The following is a 27010-nucleotide window of genomic DNA, read 5'->3' as shown; positions in this document are numbered from 1 at the left end:
GAAGACTCATCCCACCTGAGTAGACGGGGAATGGGATCTGGAATGGAATTGGTAGCCTGGTACCAATTCCTGGTAGAAATAATAGAAATTCCTGGTAGCCTGATGCTACCAGGGGTGACTCTCTAACCACCTTTTATTCCTCCTTCCGCAGTACGTTACCCACCCAGCAGAACAGTCTGTCCTCATCCACATCCTCTGGGCGAACATCAACTTCAACTCTTCTGGTGAGTCTGGGTGCGCGTCGTCGCGCTGTGTGCCCCAATTCCTGCTCGGCTTGGAGAGCTCTGCCAGTGTGCCTGACCTGGGGTGCGTGGTCAGCGGGGTCTGCAGCTGTGACAGGAGCTGCCAGGTTGTCCTGCTGGAGTTCGGATGTTGTGTGGAGAGAGAGGACAGGGGGTTATGTTGGAATACCATCCGTGCAGCTCTGGCTCGAGGCTTTTGATGCCCTGCCTGTTTCGGACCTAGCAGCGGCTTCTTTCGAACCTGTAGCAGCTCTTGCTGAGTTGCAACCAGATGTGGGAGCAAACTGGTAGCTGATGGAGTGTCACTTTTCAAACATGTGTACTGCCGGAGCTCCTGCAGCACGGAGTCACGGGGTATTGGCTTCTGCAGCAGAATAAATCTCCCCGCCGCAAATGCGGCATTCAGCCCCGCTTCCCCCAGCAGACAGACATGTTGGGACACAGCCGCGCAAGAGGCTTGGAAGCATTAGGAATTGGCTGCTCTCAGGACTCTGGACCTCAGCCAGATGCAAAGCAGGTTTCTTTGTAGCCTGCAGCAGCCGAGTTCATTGCAGGCTCTCAGGAGCATCCGGGTGGAGGCAGAGCCACACAAGATTTTGCCTAGACAGCGTCCCGCAGTTTTTCTGCGCTGGGTTACGTTTGCCTGCTCCCCTAACTCTCTTCCTTTCCTCCTTCCCTAGCACACAAGCGTGGAGAGTGAAGCCAGCCTCCATTCTTCTGCTAGCACTTTCTCCACCTCCTCCAGCACAGTGTCAGCCGCCCCGCCAGTTGTCAGCGTTTCATCCAGTCTCAGCAGTGTCAGCAGCCTGGGCCTCAGCCTCAGCAGTAATTCCACGGTGACGGCCTCGACTCGCAGCTCCGTTGCGACAACATCAGGTATTTTCCCTGGTCCTGCTAAATAGGAGGAGGGTGTAGGGGCTAAGAGGCAGTGTGCTGCTGTTTGCTTCACTGTGGAACTTTTCCTTTCTCTGCCTTTTTTCAGGAAAAGCCCCTCCCAATCTCCCTCCTGGAGTCCCACCGTTGTTGCCTAATCCGTACATCATGGCTCCAGGGTTGCTACATGCGTATCCGGTGAGTGGGCTGACCAGCTCTTTGCAGTTATCATGCCACGGGATCCCTCCTAGCTGGCAGGGAGGGATGTCACGTAGCAGAGAAACCAAAACCTGCAACATAAGCCCAGTGGGACTGCCTTGGATGGGAGGAGTTTGGACCTGCTGTTTTCCATAAAACAGCAGCAGACAAAATCCATGTGCCCGTGGGAGTAAATGTCTGTAATTCTGGGCACCCCAGAGCAGACTCTGCCTGTTCTCTGCAGGCACCCCCACCCCCCAGCCTCTGGGGCTCATGAAAGCGTAGAGCTGTATCGGCAGCGCGGTATGGCAAAGGCCGAGTAGTCAGAACAAGGGTGGCGATGGCCACCGAGTCTAGCGGTGTGTCACGGCCCTCTTCTGAAGGTGAGGACGAATGTTTGGTGTTGGAATAATTTCTAGAGGAAAACTACTGAGTGCCTTTGTGGTCCAGAGCAGGTGCTAGGCATCGGTGCTTGCTTCATTTGAGCAGCTCATAAAACCACTCTTGGCAGTGTCAGTCTTGGGGTAGTGAGTGATGGCTGCTTGCTCTTAGGTAATTGTTTAGCCACTGATTGTTTCTGCCTTTGTCTCACGCTTATCTAAACGTTTATAAGTGTCTTTATCTGGTCTGTGTCCCTCACATCATCTCCTGCTCTTTTTCTAGCCACAGGTGTATGGATATGATGACTTGCAAATGCTCCAGACGAGATTCCCGTTGGTGAGTACTGAAAACTGACGAGCTCCTCGCTGATGCTGCGGGCTTTGGGCAGACGGAGGGGGCAGGCTGGGAAGTGGTCCAGAAGAGCTGGGAAAACAGGATGCTAAGGGGATGTGCCTCTCCGTGGCAGCAGCCAGGAGTTCATCAGCTGCTCCTTGGAGTTAAGAGTTAATTATTCAGACAGCGGTATCGATGGTGGGGCTGGGGAAACGTGAGAGCTGCGGCAGGCAGAGCTCTTTCGCCGGGCACTGGTGTGATGAGCCGTTGTAGATATTTGCCTCTCATCCTTGCAAGAGGCAGCGACTACTTACTTTTATGACAATGGGGTTTATTTAGCAACAGGACATTCTGTGGTAGAGCGGAGGGGGAAGCCCAGGCAGCGTAAGGACTGCATACCAGTAGACCTTATCTGGTTCTTCTAATAGCCAGACAAGGGGGATGGTGCATGCTACAAAAACCTGGGGTTGCTGTACACTGCGATCAGCCTCCGTGTGGCTGATGGAACTGCAATACTCCCAACATATCTAGCGGCTGCAGTCCAAAATTTCTCTTTTCCGAAAGATACTGCTTTACATCTTTGGACAGAGCTCATAAAACTTTTTTGGGTTTATCCCTCAGGATTACTACAGCATCCCATTCCCTACGCCCACCACCCCACTGACTGGAAGAGATGGCAGCCTGAGCAGCAATCCGTACTCTGGTAGGGAAAAAACATCGTGTATCCCGTCGTGTGTTTGCGCTGCTGCTTACAACTAGTAAGGTGTAACTAGTATAACTAGTTGCTTGTGCCGTCGTCTGCTGGAGTTGTGCCTGCACCTGGTGTGGAGCATGCTTCTCAGCAGCTAAATTCTTCCTGTTGATCATCTGGTTGTGTCGAGGCGTGTTACCCAGAGGAGGTGGACAAGGAAAGGGAGCAAGGACAGGCTGAAAGAATCTGTGAGGTGTAAAACTGGGGAACTGCTTTTCAGGTCGTGGTGAGGCAGGGGTTAAGCAGTGCTGCTCAAGCACTTAAGGTAAAAATACAAATAAACACAATCTGGGGAAATGAGGGGGTTTGTCTCATGGAGAAAGCAAACTGGGCATTTAGGACCTGTCAGATTCGAATGTGATGCCCGCGGGGCGGCTGATCTCGCACTGAAGTTGGTAGGTGCCTTTATTCACGCTGCGGATTCACAGCGGGCAGCAGTTGTGCAGAACTTTCACATGTTTTAGGAATTGTCACACTTTGCAGATCACTCTTTTTTCCAGCACCGCTTCCCCCCTGCTTCAGCAGGAGCCTGTTTGTGCACAAGTGCTTTTGCCCGGCGTGCTGAGGCTGAAATCCCAGCTCAGAGCGCAGGCACTGCTGCCTGCATAATTTGCCAAGTTGGCACTGGTGGTAATTAACGTCTGTGGCTATCCTGGACTCGCTTGTGAGCTGGGGCAGCACTGAGAATTTCACTGGCTTACTGTGAGAGCTCTGAATAGGGGGAGTGTTTACATGGAAGAGCCGAGCAGGTGCTCGTGAAGAGCAGCAAAGGGAGCTTCCCTGAGCCCTGCAGCCAGGCCCTGGTGCAGTGCCCAGACTGGGAAGGGAGGAAGCGATATTTCCCAGTTTTGTGATATTATTTCCCAGTTTTGCGGGCTGCTGAGCCTCTGCGGCAGTTTTTGATTTAGCGCCACCAGCAAGAGAGAGGGAGGCATGAGCCCTGCTGTAAAAAGGGGCCATTCACACATCCTCACCTGGAAGATACTTGACTCTCCTCTTCAATGAGGAGCTGTTTGCCCATGGGACAGGACCCCCCTGGCCGCTGCCCTGGCCTCGGGTCTGGCTCTGGAGGGAGGGGGGTTGGGACAGGACCCCCCTGGCCACTGCCCTGGCCTCTGGTCTGGCTCTGGAGGGAGGGGGGTTGGAACAGGACCCCCCGGCCGCTGCCCTGGCCTCGGGTCTGGCTCTGGAGGGAGGGGGCTTGGGACAGGACCCCCCGGTCACTGCCCTGGCCTCGGGTCTGGCTCTGGAGGGAGTGGGGTTGAGTTCAGACCTGCTGCTGATGCAGGAGGAGGCTCAGGGAGGTGGCAGGCTGACTGGCAGGCGGTGCAGCACTGTAGCTTAGGCTGCTGTGGGTTTCCCTGCCCTGCTGAAGTCCTCTCAGGGACAAGGAGAGCAATTAACAGCTTAGCCTTATCAGCGTGCCAGGATCTGAGAGCTTTGGGGCTGGTCCTTAATAGCTGTAGGAGGGGGGGTGATTCAAGGCACCATTGATCAGAAGGCTGGGTCACCTTTGGGCTGAGCTGGAATGGGCTGGGATCTGACAGGGCTGTTCCTCCATCATCTCCTTTCATCTCTCTGTTCCAGGTGACTTAACAAAATTCGGCCGAGGCGATGCCTCTTCCCCCGCTCCTGCAACAACTTTGGCCCAGCCTCAGCAGAGCCAGACCCAGACTCACCACACCACGCAGCAGACGTTCCTGAACCCGGCGCTGCCTCCTGGCTACAGTTACACCAGTCTGCCCTACTACACAGGGGTACCAGGGCTCCCCAGCACCTTCCAGTATGGGCCCGCCGTGTTCCCTGTGAGTCTCCCAGAGGCAGGGCCTGGGATTTGGGCAGGAGGGGAATGTGCCAAACCTCTCCTCACTCTGCTGCTCTTCTTTCTGTAGGTTGCTCCTACCTCTTCCAAGCAGCATGGTGTGAATGTCAGCGTCAACGCATCAGCCACCCCTTTTCAGCAGCCCAGTGGCTACGGCTCTCACGGATACAGCACTGGTAAGGGACCCGACGGAGCGTCCTTCTCAGCAGGTGACGCCGACAGTGGCGGGGTTTGTTCACAATCTCACTGAGCAGTGCAAGGGGGCTGCTGTCTTACTGTTTCCAGCAGTAAGGGAGGAAAACGGCCACGGTGCAACTCGCAGGTCATTTGATTCTCCTTGGAAAGGCCCTGGCTTGTTCTGCATCCAGGTCTGGAGCGGGTTTAAGGAGTACGGAGCACTTCACCCCCTCTGTGGCCAGCAGTCAGGTGGCTGGGGCCTCGGATTCATGTCAGAGAGCTCACGCTGCTGAATTGTTTGGGGTTTGGTTCGGTGGTTTACTGCCTGTATGTGATCAGTAGAACCATAATTATTCCAGATTTGAGCCTGGGAACTTGCTTGACCCCCTGTGTTTGGCGGGCACGGGCATTCTGGAGAAGGGTCCTCTTTGATTCAAAGATGCAAGAAGATTGTGAACCTGCAGCTTGTCTCAGTACTGGGTTTCACTGGTTAATGTCTGGGGCCTGCATCTGGGTCCTCTTCCAGCCTTTAAAAAATCCTGTTGTGCCTTTCTTCGCTACGTCACAGCCCTTCGACACGCTGGGTTTTTTTTCTCTTGGCGAAGATATTGCAGCTCTGTACCGGCTCACCTGGTACCGAGTCCTTCAAGCCTCTTGCATTTCAGCACTTTTTCTGGGCCTTACGATTGCTGAGGTTTTTCTCTGTGCCACCACCTTTCAGAAACAGCCAGCACCAAACGCAGGTTGTGTGCCAGCATTGCCAGTCGTCGCACCAACCGTGCCAGAGTCACCTTGACGTGCAGTTGCCCAGTTTATATCGGAGGAGCTCGCAAGTCGTTCTTGCTACCATGTTGTGCTGGAAGTTTTCCTGCTGCATCCCTCCAGCTACTTCTCAGGGTTCCTATTTTCTGGGCTCTTCAAGAATGCGTTTCTCTGGGTGGCAGCAGGCCCCTAAATATGTTTCTGGAGGCGTTCAGATGAACCGCTTGTGGTCAGAGTGGAACGACTTCAGCTCGTACGGCTGCTTTGCAGCTTGGCCTTGCCAAGACGCCGCTTCCCAGGGCGATGTCCGTCTCCAAACCTCACGTGGCTGCCGCCCGCTAGAGCTCTGCACCCCCTGACGCTGGCTCTTGCTGAACCCAGGGCCGCTGCCCTAACGCTCGCTTGCCTTTCCTTCTCCCCAGGTGTATCCGTGACATCCAGTAATACAGGAGTGCCGGACATCTCGGGCTCTGTCTACTCCAAAACTCAGGTTAGTGCCTGGGGCGCGCTCCAGGAAGGCGCCGCTTCACACTGGGGAGCGGAAAGGCAGCTCTGAGAGAGCCTCCCCGGCAGCCAGGCCTCTCCCCCTGGGAGCAGCCAGCCAGGGAGAAGGGAAGGGATTTATTAACCCTTCCCAGCTTAGAGCAACTGCAAGCCCAGAGCGAGCCACAGGTGCCGAGAACAGGCAGAATCTCTGCCATGCGCTGACGCTGGGGCCTGTGACCTGTAGAGCTGGGCAGGGGCAGGGGAGCACCACCCGGCCCCCAGCCCCTTACTCCGCCGTTGGCGTCTCCTCCCCAGCAATCCTTCGAGAAGCAGGGATTTCACACTGGAACCCCGGCAGCCTCCTTCAACCTGCCTTCAGCGCTGGGCAGTGGCGGCCCCATCAACCCTGCGACGGCGGCGGCGTACCCCCCCACCCCTTTCATGCACATCCTGACCCCGCATCAGCAGCCCCACTCGCAGATCCTCCACCACCACCTGCAGCAGGACGGGCAGGTAAGCGACCCCCCCGGCTCCCCGGCCCTTGCTGGGGTATCTCCTAGGGCTCTTGCTCCCCCCCACCCCCCACCCCGGCCCCCCTCTCCCTCCCTCCTTCACGCCCTGCGGCGGACACATGCGGACACGCGGTGACACGCACACGCTCACACCTGCACATACACACAGGGCCGATAAGAGGATGAGGTGAGGAAGGCCCCGGGGTGCGCTCCGCTGGGGGGGTCTCGGCACAGCCCCCTTGGTGCCGGCCCGTACCAGGTACGGTGGGGTCGTGCCCCTTCCCGCAGACACGCCTGGTACGCCCTCAGCTCCCCCGTCCTCGGAGCGGGGGCTCCGCAGGCCAGCAGCGAAGGGGTTCCTCACCACAGCCATGACCCCGCCGTAGCTTGCAGGTCTAACCGTGGATTTCTATTGTCATAGTTTGTCCCTTTATTTTACATATCCTGGTACTGCAACAGCTTCCATATTTGCAGATGATACTGTGCTGCCAACGCCAGCAGGAAGACCAGGTAATGAACCTCTCTGATAATGCATTGCACTTGCCCTGGGGTCTCCCCCCGCCCCTAAGGCCCCCCAGGCTCACGTAGCCCCTTCCTTCTCCCCCCCCGTGGCCCCGCGAGGCGAGGAGAGAGGCCCTCAGTCAGTATGTGCACACACACACACCCGCGCGCGCAGACACACACCCCCCTGCTCGGACCCTTCCCCCCCACCCCCACCCCCCTTTCCCCCCTCCCCGCAGAGCTGCCAGGGCCCTCGCTGCCTGCGCTCCGGGCACGGTGCTGGTCTGGAGGAAGGCGCAGAGCGGAGGGAGGGTGCTGGGGCTGCTGGGGGGCAGCCGGTGTGGCACGAGGGTCGCAGGAGGCAGCGTGCGCCCCGGTGCCGGTGGCGCTGAGGCGGGTCAGCGAGCAGCCGAGGAGCCGGAGCCATCCCGTGGGGACGGCGGTGCCTGCGGTCGAGCCACGGGGTTGGGACCCCGCAGGCGGCGGCGGCACCACCGGTTCCCCCCCTCGGTAACCGGCCGCTTCTCCTTCTCGCCCCCTCCCCGCAGAGCGGCTCCGGGCAGCGCAGCCAAGGCAGCTCCATCCCCCAGAAATCCCAGGCCAACAAGTCTGCCTACAACAGCTACAGCTGGGGCGCCAACTGAGGCTGGGGGCAGCCCTCGCCCACCACCACTTGCTTCCAGAAGAGAATCCCACCGAACCTGACGCCGAAGGAGCCCGGGGAGGAGAGCGCCCTGCCGGGGGGTCGCGCCTGGGCCCCGCAGCCCCCCGGGAGGGCAGGGCGGGCCGGCAGGCGGCTCTGCATTGTCTGTCTTCAGCCACCTTTCCTGTTGTATGTAATATAGAATTTGTATTTTTTCTTTTTTTCTTTTTTTTTTTTTTTCTCTCCTCTCTCTGCATTCAGATTCTCAACCGTTTGCCGTAGGGGCCTTTTTTGGTTTTTACTCCTTTTTTTTTTTTTTTTTTTTTCTTCCCCTTCCTCTCCCCCCATCTCCTGCTGCCCCACAACCTCTTGGATCCAAAGGAGTGGAAGCTGCGAGTCGCCTACAGCAAACCCCCTTATTATTAGGATTAAGAACAGTAATTGATATGAACAGCATTGTAAGATGAATTAGTTGAAGTGTTTTTTTGTACCGTGTTCTAAATTTAATGGATAAATGTGTCTTGTATATAAAAACAAAAACCCCACGCCGTCCTGTAGTTCTCTCATTTCCTTGCCCACCCTCCGCTGCTCTCTGCCATGGGCCCAGAGGTGCCCCGGAGGGGGCCCCCCCCCCTTATTTTACGTTCTTCATCTGTGCCCCCTCTCTCCCCATGGGCCCCTAGCGCAGGTCCTGCCCCCCCCATCCCCCGTCCCGTTCCCCCCCCCCGCCCTCCTTGCACGCTGTAAGTATCTTCTGCTTTTGGTTTTTGGGGGTTGGGGTTTGGGTTTTTTTTTTTTGGTCTATTTTTTTTTCTATGCAGTCCAGATCTTGTATTTTTCAGTTCAAACTGGTCACTTCAACTGAAGCCCCCGTGTGGGTGATTTACTAAAGAGAATAAAGATCACAAAGTGATGTGTGTATTTTTTAATACCTACTTTCTCAGCCTGGTTCCATATTTTTGGTGCAGGGTGGGGGAAGGCCTGGGTGAGGTGGGGGGGGAGTAGATTTCCCCCCCTCCCCCCTCCCTCACTTCCCCCCCTCCCCCCCCATCCCTGTTTTGTGGATTTTTCCTCTCCCAGCTGCTGCACCAGCATCCCAGCACAGGGACAATGTCACCATCCTTTTCCCTGCTCCCTCCCCAGGGACACACCCCCCTTCCATTTCTCTGCCTCATCCTGTGTGGTGCGCAGCTCTTCTCCCAGTTACCCCCTGCTCTGGTGCTACTGGTGCCCCACATCTGAGCCTGGGGGGGGGGGGGGGGGCGCTCTCCACCCCCCTCATCACCGTGAGGGCCTTGGGCAGGGACTGGGTGTCATGGGAGGGGACTGGTGGTGTGACAGAGGCTGTGGGTGCCCTGGCAGTGGGTGCTGAGCACGGGGGGGCAGGGGGGGCTGCAGGGTAAGGGGTTGGGGGGGTCCCCTTGCTGCCTCCAGCCCCTCCTGGTGCTCTGGGGTCCCAGCAGAGCGGGAGGGTCATGGACTGGGCTGATGGAGCTGGGCGGGGGGCACATGGGCAGAGCCGGCGCCTGGCAGGGCTGCAGGACCCCCAGCCGGTGCAGGATAGGGCCCGGTGCCCCCGCACCCCCATTCTCTGTGAGACCCCCGCTGGGCCCAGCGCCGCCCCGTACGGCTCCCGGCCCCTAAGGGGGTCCCGGGCGGGCTCGGCAGCCGGACAGGCAGGGCCGGGGCCAAGGGGGGGCTGCGGGCCGGGCGGGGGGCCCGTGGATCCACCTTCGCTCCAGGCCGCGGCGGGTCGATGGCGGCGCTTTGCGACACCCGGCAGCGCTTTGCGGCGCTGCGCGGCCGCGGCGCTTTACGGCAGTGCGACCCGGTAGCGGCGGGCGGCGGCCCACCCCGGGCGGAGCGCCATGAGCTTTTACGACGTGTTTCGTGGCTTCTTCGGGTTCCCGGGCCGGCACAGGTACCGGCCCCCGGCCCCGGCTGGGCGCCCCCGCTCCCCCCGCCCGCGCAGACCCCGGCCCGGCCCCCGAGGCTGCTCCCCGTGCCCCCGCCCGCACAGGCCCGGTGGCTCCCGCTGTCCCCACCCCTGTTGCCCCGGGGGCCCTGGCCCGGCCCCCGGTCGCTCCGTGTCTCAGCGCTGCGGTCCCGCAGGCCCCGGGACCCGCTGTTCGGCGGCACGGCGTGGGACGAGGAGGAGGAGGAGGATGATGACGGCCCGGCCCCGCCGCAGCCCCCCCACGACTTTGCCTTCGGCTTCGGCTTCAGCCCCGACGGGACCCGCGGCGCCTTCGAGGAGCTGTTCCGGGACATGGGCGAGCTCCTGGGGGTCTTTGGGGGGAGCTGGGCCAGGCCCCCGCCGCCCCTCGGTGGGGATGGGATGGGGCTACCCCCCCGGGGGCTCTGGGGGCCGGTGCGGAGCCCCCCCGGCAGCCCGGCCTGACCCGAACCCCCTTTTTCCCCCCCCAGAGCCCCCCCTGCCCGGCCCCAGTGAGGGCAGTGCGGGGCGGCCGCTGCGGGACTCCATGCTGAAGCAGCCGGACGCTCCCAGCACGGTTCCGGGGGGGCCTGAGGGTGCCAGGGACCCTCCCCGGCCCTGGAGACCCTTCCTGGGGGTGGGTGAGGGCTCTGCCATCTCGGGCTCGGCTGCGGTTGGAGCCTGTCATCGTGGTGTCGGGCCTTGTGTCCCCGCCACTGGGTGCTTTGCGTCCCCGTCACCGGCGCGTGGCTTTGCCTTGCAGCTGGACGATGCTCCCCCAGCTTCTCCTGGCCCGAAGGAAGACCAGGGTGAGTGGCGGCAGCATGGCCCTGGGGTCTCTGCCGTCCCTGCTCTACCTGCCTGCGCTGCCGCAGCTCTCAGGGCACGTCCCCGCGCTGCTGTCACCCTCTCGTGTCTTCCCCCGCAGACTTGGATTCCCACGTCTCCTCCGCGGGATTGGGGACCATCTTGAAACCTGACGAGCCCAAGTCCCGCTCTTACTTCCAGAGCGTCTCCGTCACCAAAGTGACTCTCCCGGATGGGGTGAGTGTCCCCTGAGGGTGCGGCAAGGGGCCACAGGTGACCCGGGGACACCATCCCCAGCGCAAGGAGCAGAGCCCCCGGGATGGTGGCGTCTCACTCAGGGCTCGGTGCTCCGCGCAGGCGGTGGAGGAGCGTCGGACCGTGCAGGACAGCCAGGGCCGCCGGGAGACAACAGTGACTCGCCGGAGGGGGGATCAGGCCTTCATCACCACCACCAAGGAGGATGGGCAGAGCAAGGACTACCGGGAGGAGGTGGTCAACATGGATGACCGTGAGTGGGGTGCTGAGGAGGGCGAGGGGAGCAGGCCGGGCCCCCCCCTGAGTGGGCTCTCCTTGCTCTCCCAGGGGAGCTGGCGCAGTTCGCGGGCACGTGGCCACAGCAAGACGAGCTCTGCGCTCCCAAACTGAGCGACCCCTCGTCCGTGCTGGGCAATTTCTTCCGACGCTGGTTCTCGAGCTGATAGCTGTGCCCCCGCCCCGGCTGCGCACCCCGTATGTGTGATGGGTGCAGGGTGGGGGGACCCTGGGGCTTCCCGGGGCCGTGGGGACAGACACCAGCCTGGGGGCGAGGGCTGCCGGCTCCATCGAGGGCGGGCGGTGGGCAGCAGCCTCTTCTCCCTGCCTGTTTTTGTTGCAGATGGGTCAGATCCTGCTAGGAGCTGGCGCCTGCCCGCCTTCAGGGGTGCTGCGGAGCTGTGGGGGCAGAACGTGTGTGTGTGCGTGCGCACGTGTGTACAGAGCAATAAAGTCTATTTATGCTAACGATGACTTGCCGAGCTCCTTCAGGCTGGAATCTCCCTGATGCGCAGGCAGGAACCCGCTGGGCTGCCCCACGGGTGCAGGCAGCTGCCGGGCTCCTCCACCCCAGCCCTGTGCCCGTGCCCCCTGCCCAACCTCTCCCCCGTTTCCCTGCCAGCCCAGCACCGTGCTGACACCTCCCCTGCGCCGCTCTCGGGGGCCGGTGCTGGCAAGCCTTTCCCCAGCCTCTTCGTTAGCGCTGCCTGCGGTTGCGGCTTGGGCAGGGATCTGGCAGGGAAAAGCGGAGCTCCCGGGGGGGTAAACACGCCTGTGCCAGCTCACCTGAGCAAGGTCTCTGTTCCCCACGGCTGTTTGGGGGTCCTCGGGGGGCTCCCACCAGGTCTGGTGCTACTGGGGGCCACCCTTGTCACAAGGCGCCACTGTCCCTGGCCCCATGCGGGACTCTGGTCCCTGCCAGGCGTCTCCCTTCGGTGTGGCTCTGATTAGTTTAAAGTCTGCGCGTTATCACACCCCCCCAGCCCCGGGGCTCATAAAATCTCGCCAGGACGGAGACACTGCCACTGCCGTCCTCGCTGCCTGCTCCCGGCCAGCCCCATGGGCTCCGCTTCCTTCTTGAAGAGGGCCCAGGCTCTGCTCCGCGTGCGGAACCAACTGACGCGCGAGTGCCTGGCGGAGCTGCTGGCTGTCTTTGTGCTCATGGTGAGCGGGGCACGCGGCTGGGCCGGGGCTGACCGCGGCGGGGGTGGCAGGCACCGGGGGTCCCCGGGCTCCCCTGCCTGTCCCTCACTAGGAGTTGGGGGGGGTTTGGGGGGCTGTGTCGCGCCCGCGGAGCGACTTGGCCTCCCGCTTGGATCCTGCGGGCGCTGTGTGCCTCGACGCCTCCCGCTGTGGAGCAGGCAAAGGTTGGGGCTCCGGAGCTGCACTTGGCACCTGGGCTGCACCCCGCGATGGCGAACGGTGACACTGGTGGCACTCCTTCCCCGCCATCTCCCCAGGGGAAGAGAAAACTTAATTACTGATCATTTCTTCACCTCGCTGTCAAAACCATAAGCCGGACCGGTAACCGGTAACCAGTAACCGCCTCCCTGCCTGTCCCCGTCCGGAGCCCAGGGGACAGGGGAGCAAAAGCACGGAGGCAGCACGGGCAGAGGTGCCGGAGCAGCCTCGCTGGCCTTGTGCCGCCTGGGATCGGCACCAATCCTGCCAGCGGCTGCGGTGCAGGGGGGTGGGGGTCCTGGGGAGCGGTGGGGGGTTTGGCGAGGGGCCGGGAGGGCTGCGGTGGAGCCGTGTCCCTCTTCTCCAGCTGATCACCCTGGGGGGCTCAGCACAGATGGTCACCAGCTCGGGGACGAAGGGGAACTTCCTCACCGCCTACCTGGCGGGCGCCCTGGCCGTCATGGTGGCCGTCTACACGGCAGGAGGAGTCTCCGGTGAGGCTGGGGAGGGGTTCCCAGCTCCCGCCATCCCCCAGCTCCCGCTGGACCCCCTGCTCCCAGCCCCTCTCCGTTGCAGGGGCCCACCTGAACCCGGCGTTCTCCTTCGCCATGTGCCTGCTGGAGCAGTTTCCCTGGTGGAAGTTGCCCATCTTCGTGGCCGTGCAGACCGCGGGAGCCTTCATCGCCGCCGGAGCCGTCTACGCCCTCTACTACGGTACGGGGGGCGTGGGGGGTGCCCGGTGGGGGAAGACCGTGGCTGTGCCGGGGTGGCCGGGCTCATGGACAGATTCTGCGCCACAGATGCCATCCAGCACTACAGCAACGGGACCCTCACCACCACCGGTCCCCGGGAGACCGCGTCCATCTTCGCCACCTACCCCGCTGACTACCTCTCCCTCTCCAACGGCTTCTTGGACCAGGTGGGTGCCGGTGCTGGCTCCCCCCAGACCCCTCCGGCGGTGCCGATGCGGTGCTGAGCTGTGGTGCTGGCCCCACAGGTGATGGGCACGGCGCTGCTGATCGTGGGTGTCCTGGCCATCCTGGACACCCGCAACAAGGGTGTCCCCAAGGGTTTGGAGCCGGTGGCCGTGGCCCTGCTGGTGTTCTCCATCGAGGTCTCCATGGGCTCCAACTGCGGTTGCCCCATGAATCCCGCGCGGGATTTTGGCCCCCGGCTCTTCACCTACGTGGCGGGTTGGGGCACCGAGGTCTTCAGGTGGGTAGAAGGACGGGGGGCAAGGCAGGGGGCGCGAGGTGTGACCCCCTGCCCCACCGTGCCCCGTCCCCAGCAGGGGCGATGGGTGGTGGGGGGGTGCCAGGCGTGACCCCCCTGACCCACCATGCCCCGTCCCCAGCAGGGGCAATGGGTGGTGGTGGGTGCCGGTGGTGGCACCGCTGCTGGGGGCCGCGGTGGGCTCGGCCCTTTACCAGCTCCTCGTGGCTTTCCACCACCCGGCGGAGGAGGGGGACCCCCCGGCCCAGCAGAGCTGCCTGGTCCTCACCAACGCCACCATCCCCCCAGACACCGAGCAGGCACCGGGGGAGAAGGATGCCGGGGGGGATGCTGCCCCAGAAGTGATGCTGGGGACCCCCTCGCCACCACCAGCTGGCAGCAGGGTCCCCCCCGCCGTCGCCCTCACACCATTAAAGGAGCCCTGAGACTGCAGGTGTCGTGTCCGGACATGGGTGACAGCCCCCCACCCCGGTGGGGACAGAGCGGGCCAGGCCTGGCAGCAGGGGGGGACCCCGGCCTGGGGTGCATGTGCAGCTGGGGGGGGAGAACTGCCCCCTTGGGACACCCCCCCCCCAGGGCTGTCTCTAGGACCCCCAAGGCTGGTCCTGGTATCCCCTGGGGCTGCCTCTGCCCCACCCGGGACCCCCTGGGACCCCCTGTGGCTGCCCAGGCCCTCCCTGATTGTACTCTGGGACCCCCCGGGACCCCCAGGTTATGCTCTGGGACTGCCCGGGACCCCCCTGGTTGTACTCTGGAGCCCCCTGGGGCTGCCGAGGACCCCCAGGTTCTACTCTGGAACCCCCAAGCCCCTCTGGAGCTGCCTGGCCCCCCCCTAAGGCTGCCTGGTTCCCCCTGGGTTGTACTCTGGGCCACCTGGGGACCCCCCAGCGGTGCCTGGGACCCCCGGGTTGCACTCTGGGACCCCTCTGGGGCTGCCAGGGACCCCCAGGTTGCACTGTGGGACCCCCCGAGACTGCCTGGGACCCCCGGGCTGCACTCTGGGACCCCCCAGGACTGCCTGGGACCCCCAGGCTGCACTCTGGGACCCCTCTGGGGCTGCCTGGCCCCTCCAAGTTGCGCTCTGGGCCCCCCAGGCTGCACTCTAGGACCCCCCGGGCTGCCTGGTTCCCCTTGGGTTATACTCTGGGCCCCCCGGGGACCCCCAGCGGTGCCTGGGACCCCCGGGTTGCACTCTGGGACCCCTCTGGGGCTGCCGGGGACCCCCGGGTTGTGTTCTGGGCCCCCCTGGCTACACTCTGGGGACGCCCCAGGGCTGCCGGGGTCCCCCGGGTTGCGCTGTGGGACCCCCCGGGGCTGCCGGGGTCCCCCGGGTTGCGCTGTGGGACCCCCCGGGGCTGCCGGGGACCCCCAGGCTGCACCCCAGGACCCCTCTGTGGCTGGCGGGGACCCCCCGCGTTACGCTCTGCCCCCCCCCGCGGTGCACTCCGGGACTCCCCCCGCCCCCCCCCCGCCGCCGGGGCCGCCCCGTCCCCCCGGGCAGCGCCCCCCGCCGCCCATCACTTCCGCCGCCGACCGGCGCCGCCGCGGCCATGGGGCGCTGAACGGCGGCAGCGGCGCGGCAGCGGGAGCGGGGCCGTAGCGGCCCCGGCACCGGCCCCCCCGGCCCCGGGCCCGGCCCCGGCCGCCCGCTCCCCCCCCCATGGGCTGCGGGGCCGCGGGCCATGGAGCGGTGCGCGGCCCGCCGGGCCCCAGGTGAGCGGCGCGGGCCCGGTAGGCCCCGGTAGGCCCCGGTGGGCCCCGGGGCGGCCGTTGCCCCGGCAACGCGGCGGGGCGGGGCGGGAGGGCCCGGGCCGGGGCACCGGCGGCGCGGGATGGAGGCCCCGCAGCCATGACGGTGCCCCGGGAGATGCCCGAGAAGTGGCCGCGGGTCCGCGCCGCCGGCGGGGCGGGTGTGTGCGGGCCGGGGGGTCTGCGGGGCCCGAGGATGCAGGGCTGGGGGTCCGGGGTGGGGGGCTGGGGGTCCGGGGGTGCAGGGCTGGGGGTCCGGGGGTGCAGAGAAACAAGGCTGGGGGTCCTGGGGTGCAGAGAAACAGGGCTGGGGGTCCTGGGGTGCAGGGCTGGGGGGCTGGGGGTGCAGAGAAACAAGGCTGGGGGTCCTGGGGTGCAGAGAAACAGGGCTGGGGGTCCTGGGGTGCAGGGCTGGGGGGCTGGAGGTGCAGAGAAACAAGGCTGGGGGTCCTGGGGTGCAGAGAAACAGGGCTGGGGGGCTGGGGGTGCAGAGAAACAAGGCTGGGGGTCTGGGGGTGCAGAGAAACAGGGCTGGGGGTGCAGAGAAACAAGGCTGGGGGTCCTGGGGTGCAGGGCTGGGGGTCCGGGGGTGCAGAGAAACAGGGCTGGGGGTCCTGGGGTGCAGGGCTGGGGGGCTGCGGGTGCAGAGAAGCAAGGCTGGGGGTGCAGGGCTGGGGGACTGGGGGTGCAGAGAAGCAGGGCTGGGGGTCCTGGGCTGGGGGTGCAGAGAAGCAGGGCTGGGGGTCCTGGGGTGCAGGGCTGGGGGGCTGGGGGTGCAGAGAAGCAAGGCTGGGGGTCCTGGGGTGCAGGGCTGGGGGGTGCAGAGAAGCAGGGCTGGGGGTCCTGGGGTCCTGGGCTGGGGGGCTGGGGGTGCAGAGAAGCAGGGCTGGGGGGTCCTGGGGTGCTGGGCAGGGGGGGCTGGGGGTGCAGAGAAGCAGGGCTGGGGGTCCTGGGGTGCTGGGCAGGGGGGCTGGGGGTGCAGAGAAGCAGGGCTGGGGATCCTGGGGTGCTGGGCAGGGGGGCTGGGGGTGCAGAGAAGCAGGGCTGGGGGTCCTGGGGTGCTGGGCAGGGGGGGCTGGGGGTGCAGAGAAGCAGGGCTGGGGGGTCCTGGGGTGCTGGGCAGGGGGGCTGGGGGTGCAGAGCATCTGGGAGTGCAGGGCTGGGGATGCAGAGAAGCAGGGCTGTGGGGCTGGGCTTGTAGGGCTGTGGGTGCAGGGCTGGGGGTCTTGGGGTGCAATGAAGCAGGGCTGGGGGTGTAGGAGTGCCGAAAAGCAGGGCTGGGGGTCTCAGGGTACAGGGAAGCAAGGTTGGGGGGTCCTGGGGTGCAGGGCTGGGGGGCTGGGGGTGCAGGGCGGGGGGGTACAAATAAGCAGGGTCAGTGGTCTGGGGGCGCAGAAGAAGGGGGCTGGGGGTGCAGCCGGAGCACAGGCTGCACAGTGTAGCTGGGGGGGGGGGGGCGGGGGGCGGGCTTCCCTGTTCCCCTGGGGTCTGGGGTTTCTGGGCTTGCCTGGGGGGCTTTTGGGGCGCAGGGGAGCTGAACGGGTGGGATGGTGGGCCCAGAGGGGGGCTGGGGGGGGGGGCTGGGGTGCGGGCAGGCTGACGGGCGCGCTGTGTTGCAGAGGAGGAGAGGCGGGTGCGAGCCAACGCGCGGGAGTACAACGAGAAGTTCCAGTACGCGGTGAGTGGTGCTGAGCCCCGGCCCTGGCGCCCTCATCCTGCCGCAGGTTTGGGGAGCTGGGGGCTGCGTCACCCTCCGGGTCAGCAGGGAAGGGGGTGGGGGGGCAGTTACGGCTAAAAATAGATGTTTGTCCCTGAGAAAATTGTGCTGACGAGCTGGTAATGCCAAGAGAGCTCTGGAGCTGGGGCAGCCCAGCTGGAGGGGGGCATGGTGCGCTCCCAGGGTGGGGAATGCAGCCCCCCATCCTCTGTGGGGGCTTGATCCCCACCGCCCCCCTGGCTCTGCCTGCATCCCTGTGGTGTCCGGAGCCGCCGGGGGGGGAGCAGAGCTCACCTTGGCCTCCCCCTCCACGCTGGAGGTTGTTTCTGGCTGCTCCAGACCAGAGGCTGCCCTGGCCTCGCTGCGGGGGAGCGGGGGTCCGGGTTGGGGTGACCCTGGCGGGGGGGGCTGGATGCTCTGGATGCTGCTGCCAGAGGGGGCTGGTCCCTGGGTACCGGCTGGCGACTGAGGAATCAGCTTCTGGAGGAAGCTGCCACGCAGTCGGGGCAGGGGCAGGGGATGGGGGTCCAGGCATTCAGACTGGGGGCGCGGTGAGCTACAGCCCTCCCGGGAGTGGTGCCGGGGGGTCCTGGGGCCTCAGCAACCCGTGAACTCCCTCCTCTGTCCATCCCCAGAGCAACTGCATCAAGACCTCCAAGTACAACATTGTCACCTTCCTGCCTGTCAACCTCTTCGAGCAGTTCCAGGAAGTGGCCAACACCTATTTCCTCTTCCTCCTCATCCTGCAGGTGAGTGTTGGGGGGCCCGGGGAGGCAGATGGGGCTCCCCCGCGCTGTCCATCCCTGGCTGGGCAGCTGGGAGGGCCCAGGGCATCTCCTGTCCTGGGACACGGTGGGTTTGGCACCCCGGAGCAGGGGTAGCGCGGGCCTGGGGCTGGCCAGGTCCCCTCTAAGTCCCCTCCCTGTCCCCAGCTGATCCCGCAGATCTCTTCGCTCTCCTGGTTCACCACCATCGTGCCTTTGGTTCTTGTCTTAACCATCACAGCTGTCAAAGATGCCACCGACGACTATGTGAGTGGTCCCCCCTGCACCCCTCGAGCCAGGCTGGCTGCCCTCTGGGCATGGGGGCAGGGGGCTGTGACCCCGGTGCAGGTGTGTGGTGCCCGGGGCCGTGGCGTTCGCGGGGGGAGGGACGCAGGACCCTGTCCCCAGCGGGGCTGACGCTGCCGTCTCTTCCCCTCCGCACCCAGTTCCGCCATAAAAGCGACAACCAGGTGAACAACCGGCAGTCTCAGGTGCTGATCGGCGGAGTGTGAGTGTCACGGGGAGGGGGGCAGCTGGGGAGGGGGCACGGGGCCCTGGGGGACGCGGCACAGGGCTGCAGGCAGGGGCAGAGGGCAGCGGGGCAGGGGAGAAGCGGTGCTGGTGGCTCCCCCCTAACTCCACCGTCCCCCTGCAGCCTCCGGCAGGAGCAATGGATGAACGTCCGTGTCGGAGACATCATCAAGTTGGAGAACAACCAGTTTGTGGCGGTGAGTGTGGCCCCAAGGCAGGGTGACACATGGGGACAGCCACCTGGGGTGGTGCTGCGCCCAACTCTGCTTTTACGCTTCTCCATCACCTCCTGGTGTGGAGGCACCGGGGACTTTCCAGCCTGGAAGTTCCATTTCAGTTGCGGTGTTTGAGCCGTGTTCGAGCTCTCGGGATTTGGCTGCCCGTGGGCGCTTCAGGCGATGGTGTCCTGGCCAGGGTGCCGGCAGCGCCCTGCTAAGGACGTGTGGCTCCGGAGACCCCGCCGGCTCCTGGCATCCAAGGGCTGGAGCTTCCCTGGGGAAAGGCGTAGGGGAGCCCCGGTGTCAGCACAACCCTTGCCATGTCTCCCCCCGGCAGGCTGACCTCCTCCTCCTCTCCAGCAGCGAGCCCCACGGGTTGTGCTACATAGAGACGGCGGAGCTGGATGGGTAGGTAACCCCTGCCCCGCTCGGGGGGCGGCGGAGGGCGAGGGGTGGGAGTGGGAACGGGAGCTGCCAGGGAACTGGAGCTGGGCAGCATCTGTGAAGACCCTCCCTGTGGCTGACCCCGCGTGTGGTGCCTCCTTAACCTGCAGAGAGACCAACATGAAGGTGCGGCAGGCCATCCCCGTCACCTCGGAGCTGGGGGACACCAGCAAGCTGGCTCGGTTTGACGGTGAGTGCCCGCGACCAGCCCTCTGCGGTGGGGCAGCCCCTGCCTTCCCTCCTCCGTCACCTGGCGTGGGAGACACCGGGACCATCCACGCGGTCCTGTGGCTCGGAGCGGATCTCTGGGGAACTGGGGGCGGTGCTGGGAGCACTGGGATGGAAGTGGCCGCCTGGAGAAGGCACCTTACAGCCCAGCCATCCCCCGCGCTCAGGCGAGGTGATCTGTGAACCCCCCAACAACAAGCTGGACAAGTTTGGTGGGACGCTGTACTGGAAGGAGAACAAGTACCCCCTGAGCAACCAGAACATGCTGCTGCGGGGCTGCGTCCTGCGCAACACCGAGTGGTGCTTCGGCCTTGTCATCTTTGCAGGTGGGCTGGGACGGCTGCCACCGCTGCGCCGCGCGGAAGGGAGAGACCCCGCTGACGCCCTTCCCTCTCCCCAGGGCCCGACACGAAACTGATGCAGAACAGCGGCCGGACCAAGTTCAAGCGGACGAGCATCGACCGGCTGATGAACACGCTGGTGCTCTGGGTATGCGGGAGGCAGGTCCCAGGGGAGCCCCGGCTCTGGCACGGTTGAGGCTCTGATGTCTTCTCCTGTCCCCAGATCTTCGGGTTCCTGGTGTGCATGGGGGTGATCCTGGCCATCGGCAACGCCATCTGGGAGCACGAGGTGGGCGTCTGCTTCCAGATCTACCTGCCTTGGGATGAGGGGGTGCACAGTGCCTTCTTCTCCGGCTTCCTCTCCTTCTGGTCCTACATCATCATCCTCAACACCGTGGTGCCCATCTCGCTCTACGTGAGGTAGGGCAGGGGCCGAGGGGCTGGGCTGGGGGTGTGTGCGAGGGGCAGGCACCAGGCGTTAGGGGTGCCCTCTGGGGAGGGGAGACAGGGATGGAGACCCACGGGCAGAGCTGCGTGCGTGGGGTGGGCTTGGGCTGCTCTCCTGGTGATGGGCCGCGTCTGCCCTCGGGGATACCCCAAGACCTGAGACCCCACAGGTCCCTCGGGGCCCCCCCTGGCTGCGTCTGTCTGGCTGCTCGTCTCTCCCTGCCCTGGCTGCACGCTGGTTATTTTGCTCTGCCCTCCTGCAGCTCCCAGGCTCCTGCACTGTCCCCTTCTCTCTCTCTTTTAATTTCTCTCTCTTTTCGTTCCCCAGCATGGGTTCTGTCACCCTTAGCCCCGAGGTAAGAACGTGTCGCCCCCACCCCTCCCACTAGCTCATTGCTGTCTGCCCTGGGGGCTGGGGAGGGGGTTCGGGGCGTGTAGCTGTGTGAGATGCCTGGGGAGCTCCGCTCGGTGACAGGCTCCGTGTCCCCAGCCCTGGCTTGGCGGTGGCTGTCACTAGGAGCGGGTTGCGGGCCAGCCCTGGGGAAGGGTGTGGGGACCCTGGGTGCTGGGGTGCCCTAGGTGCTTGGGGGTCTGGGGTGGGCACGTGTGTGCCCATCGCTGGCTGAGCAGAGCGTGCTGCCCTGCCCTGCTGACACCCGGCTGTCGTGTGTGTGTGTCCCCGCAGCGTGGAGGTGATCCGTCTTGGGCACAGCTACTTCATCAACTGGGACAAGAAGATGTACTGTGCCAAGCGCCGGACGCCCGCTGAGGCGCGGACCACCACCCTCAATGAGGAGCTGGGGCAGGTGGAGTACATCTTCTCTGACAAGACCGGCACCCTCACCCAGAACATCATGGTCTTCAGCAAGTGCTCCGTCAACGGGCACAGCTACGGTGAGCACCGGGCGCTGGGGCCGGGCTGGGTCTGCCTGCAGGCTGTGGGGGCTCCGGCTCCCCTTCTGCAGACCCTCTGGGGCAGCCAGGGGACGAGGGGGCTCGGCGTCGCGGCGTGGGGCTGCCCCTGCCCCATAGCTGCCCCGGGTGTGGGTGCTGGTGAGGCAGCAGCGTTGGGTCCCTGTCCTGGTTAACTCCGTGCCCTGGTTCGCAGGTGACGTGCAGGATGTGCTGGGTCACAAAGCGGAGCTGGGCGAGGTAAGGGGGCCGCGGGGGGCCGTGCCTGGCGGTGCCGGGGGGCGCAGGGGGTAACGCCATCTCTGCCCCTGCCAGAGGCCGGAGCCAGTCGACTTCTCCTTCAACCCCCTGGCTGACCCACGGTTCCAGTTCTGGGACCCCAGCCTGCTGGAAGCCGTCAAGCTGGGAGACCCCCACGTGCACGAGTTCTTCCGCCTGCTCTCGCTCTGCCACACCGTCATGTCCGAGGAGAAGGACGAAGGTGGGCGCGGGGGGCAGGATCTGGCCCTGCACGGCCTGGGGCACGGCGCTGGCTCTGACCCCCCGGTGCTGTCCCCAGGGGAGCTCTATTACAAGGCTCAGTCCCCGGACGAGGGAGCGCTGGTCGCCGCTGCCAGGAACTTTGGGTTTGTCTTCCGGTCCCGCACGCCCAAAACCATCACAGTGCACGAGCTGGGTCGAGCCATCACCTACCAGCTGCTGGCCATCCTGGACTTCAACAACATCCGCAAGCGCATGTCCGTCATCGGTGAGGTCCTGGGCATGGCAAAGCGGCGGTGGGGCCGGGAGAGCGGCGGTGGGGCTGGGAGAGCCACAGTGGGTCTAGGAGGGCCATGGTGGGGATGGGAGAGTGGCAGTGGGGCCGGGAGGGCAGCGGTGGGGCTAGGAGAGCTGTGGTGGGGCTGGGAGGGCCACGGTGGGTCCAGAAGGGGGGTGGTGGGGCTAGGAGGGCAACAATGGGGCTGGGAGAGCGGCGGTGGGGCTGGGAGGGCGACGGTGGGGCTGGGAGAGCCCAATGGGTCTGGAAGGGTGGTGGTAGGGCTGGGAGAGCTGCGATGGGTCCGGAAGGGCAGCGGTGGGGCCGGGAGAGCGGCAGTGGGGCTGGGTCGGCCGCAGTGGGGCTGGGTCATGGGGGCTGGGGACACGGATGGTGACGAGGCTGCGGAGGCATCGCGGGGTCGTGGCTGGGCTTGGAGCGGGATTCGCTGCTGCGCTCCCGAGCCAGGCAGCTTGTCCCCTGCCCCCTGCAGTCCGCAGCCCCGAGGGCCGGATCCGGCTGTACTGCAAAGGTGCTGACACCATCCTGCTGGAGCGCCTGCACCCCCTCACCCAGGACCTCGCCAACGTCACCACCGACCACCTCAACGTGAGTGGGGCAGGGGCTGGGAAGGGGGGCTGCCCACGCGTGCGCGTGCCCCATCCTGGGGGGGCAATCAGGGTCTGGGGGCGCCGTCGGGGTCTGCCAGTGCACCCAGCTCCAACCGCTTGCAGGAATACGCGGGTGAGGGGCTGCGGACGCTGGTGCTGGCTTACAAAGACCTGGAGGAGAGTTACTACGAGGAGTGGTCCGAGCGGCTGCACCGAGCCGGCAGTGCCCCCGAGGCCCGCGAGGATCGCCTGGCTCGGCTCTACGACGAGGTGGAGCACGATATGCTGGTAGGTGGGCTGGGGGTTCGGGGAGGGGGAGGGGCAGGAGGCAGCTGGGGGCAGCGCCTGCTCACCTCCTGCCTCTTGGGGTCCCCCCAGCTGCTGGGAGCCACGGCCATCGAAGACAAACTGCAGCAGGGGGTCCCCGAAACCATCGCCATCCTGACGTTGGCCAACATCAAGATCTGGGTGCTGACGGGGGACAAGCAGGGTGAGGGTCTGGGGGGGCTCTGGGCTGGCTGGAGGTGAGGACGTTCGTGTGTTGGGATCCCACCTGCTGGGGGGGGGACGGGACACAGGACAGATGCTCCCCCTGGTCTGACCCTGGCTCAGCCCCTGGTTTCCCGTCCCCAGAGACGGCTGTGAACATCGGCTACTCCTGCAAGATGCTGACGGACGACATGACGGAGGTGTTTGTAGTCACGGGCCACACCGTGCTGGAGGTGCGGGAAGAGCTCAGGTGAGGCGCGGCAGGCAGGGCTGGCCAGGGGACACGCGTGGGGCCAGCGTGGGGCTGGGGGGGGGATGTCGAAGTGCCCTGAATCGGGGGCCCCCCCAACCCCTTTCTTTCTCTTCAGGAAAGCCCGGGAGAAGATGATGGACGCATCGCGCTCCGTGGGCAACGGTTTCTACCAGGAGAAACTCTCCTCCTCCAAGCTCACCTCGGTGCTGGAAGCCATAGCGGGCGAATACGCCCTGGTCATCAACGGGCACAGCCTGGTAGGGACCTGGGGGCACCGGGCTGGATGGGGCACCGTGCCCTGCTGGCGGCCGTGCCCCCAACTGTCCCCCCCGCTCTCCTCGCAGGCCCACGCGCTGGAGGCTGACATGGAGGTGGAGTTCCTGGAGACGGCGTGTGCCTGCAAGGCCGTCATCTGCTGCCGCGTCACGCCCTTGCAGAAGGCCCAGGTGGTGGAGCTGGTGAAGAAGTACAAGAAAGCCGTGACCCTGGCCATCGGGGACGGCGCCAACGACGTCAGCATGATCAAGAGTAAGGCCTGGGGTCTGGGGAGCCACAGGAGGGACAGGGCCCGGCTTGCGCTGTCCCGGCGTCCGTGGCAGCCTCCGTCCTCACCCCTCTGCGTCCCACAGGAGCACGGTCCTGCTGGGGGGTCCCAGCCCTGGTCCCCTGTACTCTGGGCAGATTCCTCCTCACTCCATGTGTCTCTTCCCTCCACAGCCGCCCACATCGGGGTGGGCATCAGCGGGCAAGAGGGCATCCAGGCGGTGCTGGCCTCCGACTACTCCTTCTCACAGTTCAAGTTCCTGCAGCGCCTGCTCCTGGTGCACGGGCGCTGGTCCTACCTACGCATGTGCAAGTTCCTCTGCTACTTCTTCTACAAGAACTTCGCCTTCACTATGGTCCACTTCTGGTTTGGCTTCTTCTGTGGCTTCTCGGCGCAGGTGCGTTGCCAGCTCCTGGCGCTCAGAGTTGGGGAGGGTCTGCCGGCGAGACCCCTCTGCTCAGGACCGTGCCCCGGGCTCCCTGTGGAGCCTCATCCTGCACCAGCAGGCACAGCCTGGGATCCCTCCAGAGCATGGGGGGCTGGCGGTGGCTCTCCTGTCCCCGCAGCTGTGGGTGCGGGGACGTGGGGGCCAGCTGGGATGCGAGGCGGGCAGGTCGTGCGTCCCCCTGAGCACTCCGTTCCACGCAGACTGTGTACGACCAGTACTTCATCACGCTGTACAACATCGTCTACACGTCGCTGCCCGTGCTCGCCATGGGCGTCTTCGACCAGGTACAGCCAGGGCCGGGGAGGGGGGGGTCCCTGGGTGCCCCGGGAGCGGGCCCAGCTCCCCCGCACGGCCCACCCTGTGGGAGGGAGGGCTGCCTGGGTGCCCGGGCTGGGCTGTCCTCGTCCCTGGGCTGTGGTGGAGGCTGGTGCAGCCGCAGCCGACAGGCTGTGCCTGCCTGGGGCTGGAGAGAGGTCCCCAGTGCCCCGTGTCCCCAGGACGTGCCGGAGCAGCGGAGCATGGAGTACCCCAAGCTCTATGAGCCTGGGCAGCTGAACCTGCTCTTCAACAAGCGGGAGTTCTTCATCTGCATCGCCCAGGGCATCTACACCTCTGTCCTCATGTTCTTCATCCCCTACGGCGTCTTCGCCGACGCCACCCGCGATGATGGCACCCAGCTGGCTGACTACCAGTCCTTCGCCGTCACCGTCGCCACCTCCCTCGTGATTGTCGTCAGCGTGCAGGTAGGGAGGCAGCTGCTCAGCCCCAGCTCCTCACCTATAGCACAAAGCCGGGGGGGGAAGGTTTGGGTCCCATCCTGCTCTGTGGCTGTGCTCAGAGCACCGGGGCTGTCCCTTGAGCCCCATCTCCTCCGTCTCTCCACCAGATCGGGCTGGACACAGGCTTCTGGACGGCCATCAACCACTTCTTCATCTGGGGCAGCCTGGCCGCCTACTTCGCCATCCTCTTCGCCATGCACAGCGATGGCCTCTTCCAGATGTTCCCCAACCAGTTCCGCTTTGTGGGTGAGTCCTGGGGGCAGGCTGAGTGTTGTCCCCCACCCCCGTAGGGTGCTAAAGCCCCAGCCAGACTCACGCTTTCCCCCCAGGTAACGCGCAGAACACGCTGGCCCAGCCCACGGTCTGGCTGACCATCGCGCTCACCACCGTGGTCTGCATCATGCCCGTCGTGGCCTTTCGCTTCCTCAAGCTGGACCTGAAACCCGAACTCTCGGACACGGTGAGAGTGCGTGGTGGCCGGGGGGGGCCGGCCAGGGGGTCACCTACCCGGGGCAGGGGGGGGTGGGGGAAGTTCTGTGGGTCCCTGACCCTCTCCCGTGTCCCCAGGTGCGCTACACTCAGCTGGTACGGAAGAAGCAGAAGACGCAGCACCGGTGCATGCGGCGCGCGGGACGCGTGGGCTCGCGCCGCTCCGGCTACGCCTTCTCGCACCAGGAGGGTTTTGGGGAGCTCATCATGTCGGGCAAGAACATGCGGCTCAGCTCCCTGGCGCTCTCCAGCTTCGCCGCCCGCCCCAGCACCGGCTGGATTGAGACCCTGCGCAAGAAGAAAGGCAGCGACGGCAGCACCGCCGGCAGCCCCAGCGGCGTGGCCGACAAGATGCTCAAGGTGTGAGGCTGGGGGGGCGGGGGGGGGGTCGCATCCCCTCCTGTGCAGCGGGGGGCTCCCCTCGCCCCCTTCTCTCACCGTGGTGGTCCGGTAGGGCCAAGCCCCCTCCTGGGGGGGGGGGTCCGGGGCTGCGTGTGCCCAGGTGCCGAGGTTTGGAGGAGTCTGGACTGTCGCAGTGTAACCAAAAAAATATTCTCCTCGTCCCCGGGCTGGAGGGACAGACGGACTGACGGTGTCCCCAGCAGCCCCCCGGGCTGGAGGGATGGACGGTGTCCCCAGCAGCCCCCCGGCAGCCCCCCCGGGCTGCTCCCCTCTCAGTATTCACCTCCCCGGAGCGCAAACACCCCATCACACGCGAATGTATCACGCCAGAGCCACCGCCGTGGGCAGGCACAGGGGGTCTGGGGGGGCTGTGACAGCACCCTGCTCCCCATCCCCCACCCCTCACCCACGTGTCTTCTTTTTATATAAAATAAGGGAAGAAAAAAACCAAAAAAAAAGACCCACAAAAAAAAAAAAAAAAGAGGAAAAAAAAAAAAACCCAAACACAAAACACCCCTCCAAGTTTACGGAGCGACTTGTTTCAGCGTTGGCAGTGCTGGGTAGGGAGAGAGCGTGGGGGGCTGGAGTGGGGGGCGAGGGGTGTCCCCTCCCCCCCTCCGGCTGGGAAAGGGGAAGTGTTCCCCGGCTTTGCGGGGAGCTGGGGTGCTCGGCAGGGCTGTGATTCACTTCCACGCCGGGGTCTTGCGCAACCCTCGGCCTCCGCTTCCTCCTCCTCTTCCTCCCCCTCCTCCTCCTCGCCGGCTCCCCGGGATCGGGACCCCCTGCCGGGGGGAGGGGGGCGGAGGGGGGATTGTGTGTGTGTCCCCCTCTGCTGGGGGTCCCGGGGGGGGTTCGGGGGGCCGGGGCCGCTCTCTCCGTGATACCAAAGAGGAACCCGTTCAGGACGGGCTCTGGCGTGGGCCAGGGTCTATTTTGGGGGGATTTGGGGAGGGGGCGAGGATCGGGGCGTTTAATTTATTACACGTTTCTATATCGCAGAATTGTATCATTTTATGGGGCCACAGAGGGGGGGGAAGAAAAAAAAAAAACAACCAAAAACCAGCTTTTTTTTTTATATAAAAATAAGAATTCTGAGCCGTTTCTGTCGTGTCCTGTGTCCTGCGGGGGGGGGGGCGGTGGATGGGCCCCTCCCCCCCCTGCCCGGTGCCGGCTGGCCCCGCCCCGCCCGGGCGCACGTGCTGCCGCCGCGGGGCCGCCCCCTCCCCCCCACCCCCCCCACCCCCGTCCCGGTTTCACAACCGCGGGCACCGGCCGCGCCGCCGGCGGCTCCGCCGATG

The 27010-nt window shown here is 65.0% G+C and overlaps 4 protein-coding genes and 1 non-coding gene across 23 annotated transcripts in view; all 5 read left to right on the top strand.

Moving 5' to 3' along the window:
* Window positions 1-8594, top strand: part of UBAP2L (ubiquitin associated protein 2 like) — a 30891-nt gene extending 22297 nt beyond the window's left edge. For 7 of the 13 annotated variants that reach the window (XM_056322249.1, XM_056322244.1, XM_056322243.1 and 4 more), the window contains 11 exons: window positions 152-224; window positions 923-1118; window positions 1225-1313; window positions 1977-2030; window positions 2649-2730; window positions 4366-4583; window positions 4671-4776; window positions 5962-6029; window positions 6341-6538; window positions 6997-7047; window positions 7587-8594. In XM_056322249.1, coding sequence (XP_056178224.1) covers window positions 152-224; window positions 923-1118; window positions 1225-1313; window positions 1977-2030; window positions 2649-2730; window positions 4366-4583; window positions 4671-4776; window positions 5962-6029; window positions 6341-6538; window positions 6997-7047; window positions 7587-7682 — 1231 coding nt within the window. In that variant the 3' untranslated portion in view covers window positions 7683-8594. The remainder of the gene's footprint in view (window positions 1-151; window positions 225-922; window positions 1119-1224; window positions 1314-1976; window positions 2031-2648; window positions 2731-4365; window positions 4584-4670; window positions 4777-5961; window positions 6030-6340; window positions 6539-6996; window positions 7048-7586) is intronic. The other 6 variants (XM_056322251.1, XM_056322248.1, XM_056322246.1 and 3 more) reach the window with 2 other exon arrangements.
* On the top strand, window positions 2419-2554 carry LOC130141635 (small nucleolar RNA SNORA58). The gene has a single exon (XR_008819102.1). It is a non-coding gene; the product is annotated as a small nucleolar RNA SNORA58 (small nucleolar RNA).
* An 867-nt stretch (window positions 8595-9461) lies between the features above and the next one.
* HAX1 (HCLS1 associated protein X-1) lies at window positions 9462-11423 on the top strand. Of its 2 annotated transcripts, XM_056322549.1 has the most exons (8): window positions 9462-9602; window positions 9794-10008; window positions 10109-10254; window positions 10381-10426; window positions 10546-10661; window positions 10782-10932; window positions 11007-11153; window positions 11299-11423. In XM_056322549.1, the coding sequence occupies exons 1-7, from the start codon at window positions 9550-9552 to the stop codon at window positions 11120-11122; spliced, it is 843 nt and encodes a 280-aa protein (XP_056178524.1). In that variant the 5' UTR covers window positions 9462-9549; the 3' UTR covers window positions 11123-11153; window positions 11299-11423. The 2 variants fall into 2 exon arrangements, with proteins under 2 accessions (XP_056178524.1, XP_056178525.1); XM_056322550.1 differs by lacking the exon at window positions 11299-11423 and having other exon boundaries at window positions 10763-10932; window positions 11007-11147.
* Window positions 11424-11568: 145 nt separating this feature from the next.
* AQP10 (aquaporin 10) lies at window positions 11569-14220 on the top strand. Its single transcript, XM_056322548.1, has 7 exons — window positions 11569-11750; window positions 11939-12119; window positions 12724-12850; window positions 12933-13070; window positions 13157-13275; window positions 13354-13571; window positions 13711-14220. The coding sequence occupies exons 2-7, from the start codon at window positions 12015-12017 to the stop codon at window positions 14012-14014; spliced, it is 1011 nt and encodes a 336-aa protein (XP_056178523.1). The 5' UTR covers window positions 11569-11750; window positions 11939-12014; the 3' UTR covers window positions 14015-14220.
* A 902-nt stretch (window positions 14221-15122) lies between these two features.
* Window positions 15123-26807, top strand: ATP8B2 (ATPase phospholipid transporting 8B2). Of its 6 annotated transcripts, none has more exons than XM_056322421.1 (27): window positions 15123-15302; window positions 16958-17016; window positions 17691-17804; window positions 17988-18167; window positions 18266-18327; window positions 18475-18547; window positions 18906-18976; window positions 19123-19202; window positions 19408-19566; window positions 19641-19729; window positions 19805-20001; window positions 20714-20922; window positions 21137-21180; window positions 21256-21421; window positions 21500-21688; window positions 22191-22306; window positions 22432-22596; window positions 22687-22798; window positions 22942-23047; window positions 23166-23307; window positions 23395-23578; window positions 23768-23991; window positions 24243-24326; window positions 24540-24785; window positions 24929-25067; window positions 25151-25287; window positions 25389-26807. In XM_056322421.1, exons 1-27 carry the CDS (start codon window positions 15272-15274, stop codon window positions 25674-25676), a joined length of 3666 nt encoding a protein of 1221 aa, XP_056178396.1. In that variant the 5' UTR covers window positions 15123-15271; the 3' UTR covers window positions 25677-26807. The 6 variants fall into 6 exon arrangements, with proteins under 6 accessions (XP_056178396.1, XP_056178394.1, XP_056178399.1 ...); XM_056322419.1 differs by lacking the exon at window positions 15123-15302 and adding an exon at window positions 15421-15499; XM_056322422.1 differs by lacking the exon at window positions 15123-15302 and adding an exon at window positions 15423-15499 and having other exon boundaries at window positions 17988-18086.
* The last annotated feature ends 203 nt before the right edge of the window (window positions 26808-27010 follow it).

The sequence above is a fragment of the Falco biarmicus genome, chromosome 19 (genome assembly GCF_023638135.1).
Source record: "Falco biarmicus isolate bFalBia1 chromosome 19, bFalBia1.pri, whole genome shotgun sequence".
In the NCBI taxonomy this organism is placed as follows: Eukaryota; Metazoa; Chordata; class Aves; order Falconiformes; family Falconidae; genus Falco; species Falco biarmicus.
Note: the sequence above shows the minus strand (reverse complement) of the source record. Positions and strands in the feature narration are given on the sequence as shown.

Coding starts and splice junctions, on each gene's coding strand:
- HAX1 (XM_056322549.1), top strand. CDS start 9,550: ATGAGCTTTTACGACGTGTTTCGTGGCTTCTTCGGGTTCCCGGGCCGG. Junction 9,603..9,793: donor GGGTTCCCGGGCCGGCACAG/GTACCGGCCCCC, acceptor GCGGTCCCGCAG/GCCCCGGGACCCGCTGTTCG. Junction 10,255..10,380: donor CCTGGAGACCCTTCCTGGGG/GTGGGTGAGGGC, acceptor TTTGCCTTGCAG/CTGGACGATGCTCCCCCAGC.
- AQP10 (XM_056322548.1), top strand. CDS start 12,015: ATGGGCTCCGCTTCCTTCTTGAAGAGGGCCCAGGCTCTGCTCCGCGTG. Junction 13,071..13,156: donor CGTCTACGCCCTCTACTACG/GTACGGGGGGCG, acceptor TCTGCGCCACAG/ATGCCATCCAGCACTACAGC. Junction 13,276..13,353: donor CCAACGGCTTCTTGGACCAG/GTGGGTGCCGGT, acceptor CTGGCCCCACAG/GTGATGGGCACGGCGCTGCT.
- ATP8B2 (XM_056322419.1), top strand. CDS start 15,439: ATGACGGTGCCCCGGGAGATGCCCGAGAAGTGGCCGCGGGTCCGCGCC. Junction 23,048..23,165: donor GAGGTGCGGGAAGAGCTCAG/GTGAGGCGCGGC, acceptor CTTTCTCTTCAG/GAAAGCCCGGGAGAAGATGA. Junction 25,068..25,150: donor CAACCAGTTCCGCTTTGTGG/GTGAGTCCTGGG, acceptor CTTTCCCCCCAG/GTAACGCGCAGAACACGCTG.